This window comes from Hevea brasiliensis, chromosome 17, assembly GCF_030052815.1.
Source record: "Hevea brasiliensis isolate MT/VB/25A 57/8 chromosome 17, ASM3005281v1, whole genome shotgun sequence".
In the NCBI taxonomy this organism is placed as follows: domain Eukaryota; kingdom Viridiplantae; phylum Streptophyta; class Magnoliopsida; order Malpighiales; family Euphorbiaceae; genus Hevea; species Hevea brasiliensis.
The window spans coordinates 42,057,812-42,063,667 of record NC_079509.1 but is presented as its reverse complement, the minus strand read 5'-3'; the positions used below and the strand labels follow the sequence as shown (position 1 = coordinate 42,063,667).

The window sequence follows — 5,856 nt, the reverse complement described above, 5'->3', positions numbered from 1 at the left end:
ACTAGATTACAAGTTTTTATTCATTGGTCCGCCAATAAACCAGCCTATGTATTAGGCCCACACGGCTCAATTAAATTAATTAACTTGGACTGGTTTGTACCTTCATCCATCCATGTTTGCTAGTCCTTTAAGCCCATAGTTGAACTCGACCCAAGTTGACATGTAACATGATTTTGTGCATATATCTGAACTTGGACTTTCAATTATTTTAGCTTGGATCTTGTGATTGGCCCATTATTTATCATTGAGAAATCATTCAAACCTTCATAATGACCTGGTCGAACCTCTTCTTGTGCATGGTCCATTGGATTTGCCTTTGATCTTACATCATTCCCCATCTCTTCAAGAGCATTCACCCGCGAATGTAAATCTGCATCATCAAAAGGGGACAAATTGTAACACCCTAGGCAAATCCCACATCAGCAAAACACGGGAGAGATGTTGGGTTTATAAATTAGTGGTTCGTAACTCCTAATGATGCATTTTAAAAACCGTGAGGGCTTCGGCCCAGAGAGGACAATAACACTAGTGGGTTGGGCCATTACATTTGTGGTATCAGAGCTGCTCCGCGTGCAACCTTGAGCGATGGTGGGGCAAACCTCAGCGAGGATGCTGCGTCCCATAAGGGGGGTGGATTGTAACACCCTAGGCAAATCCCACATCGGCAAAACACGGGAGAGATGCTGGGTTTATAAGTTGGTGGTTCGTAACTCATAATGACGCGATTTAAAAATCGTGAGAGCTTCGGCCCAGAGCGGACAATATCACTAGTGGGCCGAGACATTATCTCTCCCGTGTTTTGTCGATGTGGATTTGCCTAGGGTGTTACACAAATCAAAAACATTAAATGGTTCACTAACATTATAATCACCTAGCAAATCGATTTTACAAGCATTGTTATTAATCTTTTCCGACACTTTGAATGGACCATCTCCTCTAGCATCCATCGTTGACTTTCTTTTGGATGGAAACCTTTCTTTGCGCAAGTGTAACCAAACCCAATCACCAGGTTCAATTTGAATTTGGCAACTCCTTTGGTTTCTATATTATGCAATCCTTTCATTCTTTCTTTCAAATTGTATTCGTGCTTTTTCATGAATTTCCTTCACCTGATCAGCCTTTTTCTGTCCATCTAAATTAGTAATCTCATGCAAAGGTAAAAACAACAAATCCAAAGGCATTAGTAGGTTAAAACCATAGACAATTTCAAACAGTGAAAACCCGTGAGAAGAATGCGCACTACGGTTATATGCAAATCCAACAAATGATAAACATTTAGTCATGTTACTTCTCACCATTTCCCTTAATAAAGTTTCTAAAGTTTGGTTTACCACTTCAATTTGCCCATCCATTTGAGGGTGACATGTTATAGAGAAAAAGAGTTTAGTACCCAATTTAGCCCATAAAACACACCAAGAGTGACTTAAAAATTTGACATCCCTATCACTAACAATAGTTTTAGGTATGCCATGCAATTTAACCACATGATCAAGGAACAAATTTGCAATATTAGTAGCATCATCAGTATTATGGCATGCAATAAAGTGAGCCATTTTAGAAAAACTATCCACTACTATAAATATAGCTTCATGACCCTTTCTTGTTCTAAACAGCCCTAATACAAAGTCCATACATAGATCAACCCATAGATGTGTTGGAACAGGAAGTGATGTGTATAACCCATGTGGTTGTACTTTTGATTTAGCTTGCCTACAAGGAATGCAACATGCACAAACTCTTTCAATATCTTTTCTCATATTAGGCTAGAAAAAGTGTTCATGCAACATGTTTAAGGTCTTATCTATGCCAAAGTGTCCTATTAATCCCCCATTATGAGCCTTTCGAATCAATAATTCTCTAATAGAACTAATGGGTGTACATAGTTTACCTTTCTTAAAAAGAAACCCATCATGTCTATAAAAATCCTTAAAGGCCAAATGTTCACATGCATGGAAACCATTGGAAAAATCATGGTCATTAACATATAAATCTTCGATATGTTCAAAATCTAATAACTTGGAACTAAGTGTAGAGATAAGAGTATATCTCTGAGATAATGCATCAGCAACCACGTTTTCCTTACCTTTCTTATATTGAATCACATAGGGGAATGATTCAATAAATTCCACCCATTTAGCATGCCTTTTATTCAGCCCACTTTGACCCTTGAGATATCTCAATGAATCATGATCAGTATGGATGACAAACTCTTTGGGCAGCAAGTAGTGTTGCCATGTTTCCAAAGCAAGCATCAAGGCATATAATTCTTTGTCATAGGTTGAGTAATTCAGCTGTGCCCCATGCAATTTCTCACTAAAACATGCAACTGGTATCTTATCTTGCATCAAAACAGGGCCAATACCTTTCCCAGAAGCATCACATTCAATCTCAAAAGTTTTATTAAAATTAGGCAATAGCAACAAAGTTGCAGAACAAAGTTTTTCTTTAAGTGCATTAAATGAATTTTCTTGTTCTTTACCCCATTTAAAACTTACATCTTTATTCATTATTTCGGTTAAGGGTGTGGCAATAGTGCTAAATCTCTAATAAACCTTCTGTAAAAACTTGCTAGACCATGAAAGCTTCTTACCTCTCTTACATTCTTAGGAATAGGCCATTCTTTAATTGCTTCTATCTTTTCCTCATGAACCCTTATTCCTCTAGAACTAAGCTTATAACCAAGAAAGATTATCTCATCCATGCAAAAAGTGCACTTATCAATGTTAGCAAACAATTTCGCCTCTCTCAATGCATCGAATACAGCCTTTCAATGCTCAATATGCTCATCCATTGTTTTGCTATAAATCAATATATCATCAAAGTATGCTACAACAAATTTTTCAATGAAATTGCGCAAAACATGGTTCATTAGCCTTATGAATGTGCTAGATGCATTAGTTAGGCCAAACGGCATTACTATCTGTTCATATAATTCGAATTTAGTTTTAAATGCAGTTTTTCACTCATCACCTATCTTAATTCGAATTTGATGGCATTCACTTTTAAGGTCAATTTTAGTGAATATGCAAGCATCGTTTAATTCATCAAACATGTCATCAAGTCTAGGAATGGGGTGACGGTACTTTACCGTAATCTTAATGGTAGCTCTATAATCAATACATATCCTCCAAGAATCATCCTTTTTAGGTACCAAAAGAATTACTACAGCACATGGGCTCAAGGTCTCCCTTATATACCCCTTTACCAACATCTCATCTACATGCGTTTGTAATTCCTTTTTTTCTTCTAGATTGCTTCTATAAGTTGGTCTATTGGGAATTGCAGCTTTAGGAACAAGATCAATTTGGAGCTTAATAGCTCTAATTGGTGGCAAGCCTGGTGGCAAATCATCAGGAAATATATTCTAATAATCTTACATCAAAGAAATAACACTTGTAGGTAAATGTTTGGGTAAGTCATTAGCAGTAAAAAGATTTTCTTTGAACCTAATCACAATCAGTGCCTTTCTACAATTATAGGCCCTCATCAAATTTTTTTTCTTTTGCATAAAAACTCTCCCTTTTCTCTCTATTTCCAATAGGGCCAAATTCACTCTCTCCATTCTCTCTCTTTTTATTTTCATCTTTCCTCTCTTTTTCACTCTTTTTCTTGTCACTTGAATTTTCACTCTTGATTTTTTTTTCTTTTTGGCCTCACGTCATAGGATTGCTTGATTCGCAGTTGGTCCTCTATCACTTGCTTTGGTGTCAAGGGAATTAGTATGTGCTTTCTCCCATCTTTCTTAAAAGTATACCTATTCAAGTATCCATCATGATGTGCCTTTCTATCAAATTGCCATGGCCTACCAAGTAGTATATGGCTTGCATGCATGGGAATAACATCACATATTACTTCATCACTATATCGCCCAATGCTAAACATCAATCTAACTGGCCTTGTCACCTTCAATTCACTTCCATTGTTCAACCATTGCAATCTGTATGGATGGGGATGCTTCATGGTTGGCAATTTCAGTTTATCAACAAGCAAGTTACTTGCCACGTTCACATAGCCACCTCCTTCAACTATCAAACTGTAACCCTTTCCATTAATAATAGCACGAGTATGAAAGATATTTTCTCTTTGAGCTTGCACGCCATCATCATTATCTTTAACTTGCGAATTCAAAACCTTGCAGGATACAAGCAACTCAACATTAGCAGGTGTTTCTACATCACTACAATCTTTGAGAGGGGGCATCTCATCACTACTTTCCCTTTCACTTTCAGTTAGCACTTCTCCATCAATCACAACCAGAGTCCTTTTGTTTGGACATTGAGAAGCAATATGCCCAAATCCCAAACACTTAAAACTTTTGATATTTCTATTTTTGGTAGAAACATCTTTGTTTTTATCATTGTTACTCCTTTGGGCTTTAGCTTTATCATCCTTTTGAGTTGGGGCAGCCTTGTTATTTGTTGATTCATTCTTTGATTTTTTGAAAGTTTGATTCGATCTCCATGATTGATTGATCGAATATGATGTAATGGTTTTTTCCTTCCTTTTGAGTTGTTTTTCCACTTTGATTGCCATGTGAAGCATGTCTTCCAATTTGACATAATGATGCAGCTCCACAATGTTGGCTATATCTTTATTCATTCTAGTTAAAAACTACGCCATTGAAGCCTCCCTATCTTCCTCTACATTGGCTCGAATCATCGCAATTTCCATCTCCTTAAAATATTCCTCCACGCTTTTGCTCTCTTGTGTTAGACCCTGCAATTTAACATATAAATCACAAAAATAATGTGAGGGTGCAAAATGCCTTCTCATCACTTTCTTTATCTTCCCATGTTTTAATGGGTCTTTGTCCAGCTCTTCTTCTAGTGGTGATTAGTTGATCCCACCAAACTAAGGCATAGTCACAAAACTTCACAGTAGCTAGTTTCACCTTTTTTTCTTCAGAGTAATTGTGGCACTCAAAGATAAGTTCTACCTTCCTCTCCCACTCCATATATGCATCAGGATCATTTTTCCCATGGAATGCGGGAATCTTCATCTTAATGCTGCCAAGATTTTTGTCTTTATTAAACTTGGACTTGCGCCCCTCATTTAGAGCAACGGTAACATTATCATCTACATCCTCCTCTTCATCACTTGAGCTATCTACCAAAGTTTGAGTGGCTGGTTGATTAGAATTGGATCTGCCTCTATGCTTCCCACTTTGCAAATTTGAAATTTGTGCTTGTTGTGTCTCTAACTTTTCATTAACAGCATCAAACTTCATATTTATTTGCTCCATTTGTATTTGAATGGCTTTTATGAACAATTTTAGGTCTAGAGTAGCCATTTCACTTTCTTGTGTATCCATGATTTCTGACTTTGAACTAAGAAAACCTCACAAGTAATATGCTCGTGTTTCACTCAATTGGTTTTTACCCTCAATTGAACTCACCACTTAGCCTTTTACCTCTCAAGCTTTCTTTTGTATTTTATATGTTCGGTAATCAATCACTCCCACAAGAATTTAACCTTAAATAAACAAACAAAAAATTCGAATGCAAAGAACCTAAAATTTGTGAATCCTAAGAATTAATGAACACAATGATATGTGCACACTTAGATGAAGGAATTAAGCATGTAAGATTTTAGTTTTAAATTATTAAGCAACAGAAACAATTGGTCACTTAAATTCAAACTAATGCCAATTAATGCGAATTAATCAAATTAAATTCAAACCAAACAATTCGAGTTGATATGAATTTATTGTGTGCGAATTGGTTCAGGTTTGTGTTGATGCAATCAGAATAAGAATTGGACGATAATTTGCAAATTGATTCAATGCCCAATCACAAATCGTGCACTAATTATAATATGACATATGTGCATAATTAGGGGATTCAAAAATTGGGGGAA

The 5,856-nt window shown here is 36.3% G+C and overlaps 1 protein-coding gene across 1 annotated transcript; it reads right to left on the bottom strand.

Moving 5' to 3' along the window:
* Positions 1 to 203: 203 nt before the first annotated feature.
* Positions 204 to 4,599, bottom strand: LOC131175280 (uncharacterized). Its single transcript, XM_058138998.1, has 5 exons — positions 3,658 to 4,599; positions 3,089 to 3,364; positions 2,591 to 2,764; positions 1,889 to 2,387; positions 204 to 370 (listed from the first exon to the last, which is right to left on the bottom strand). The coding sequence occupies exons 1-5, from the start codon at positions 4,597 to 4,599 to the stop codon at positions 204 to 206; spliced, it is 2,058 nt and encodes a 685-aa protein (XP_057994981.1).
* Between the last annotated feature and the right edge of the window lie 1,257 nt (positions 4,600 to 5,856).

Excerpts from the sequence above, each read along its gene's own strand:
- LOC131175280 (XM_058138998.1), bottom strand. The coding sequence starts at position 4,599 with ATGAATAAAGATATAGCCAACATTGTGGAGCTGCATCATTATGTCAAA. Across the intron at positions 2,765-3,088 it reads GAGCTACCATTAAGATTACG|GCTGTATTCGATGCATTGAG; the intron begins GTAAAGTACCGT and ends GAGCATTGAAAG. Across the intron at positions 371-1,888 it reads TGGGTTTCTTTTTAAGAAAG|ATTTACATTCGCGGGTGAAT; the intron begins GTAAACTATGTA and ends TTGATGATGCAG.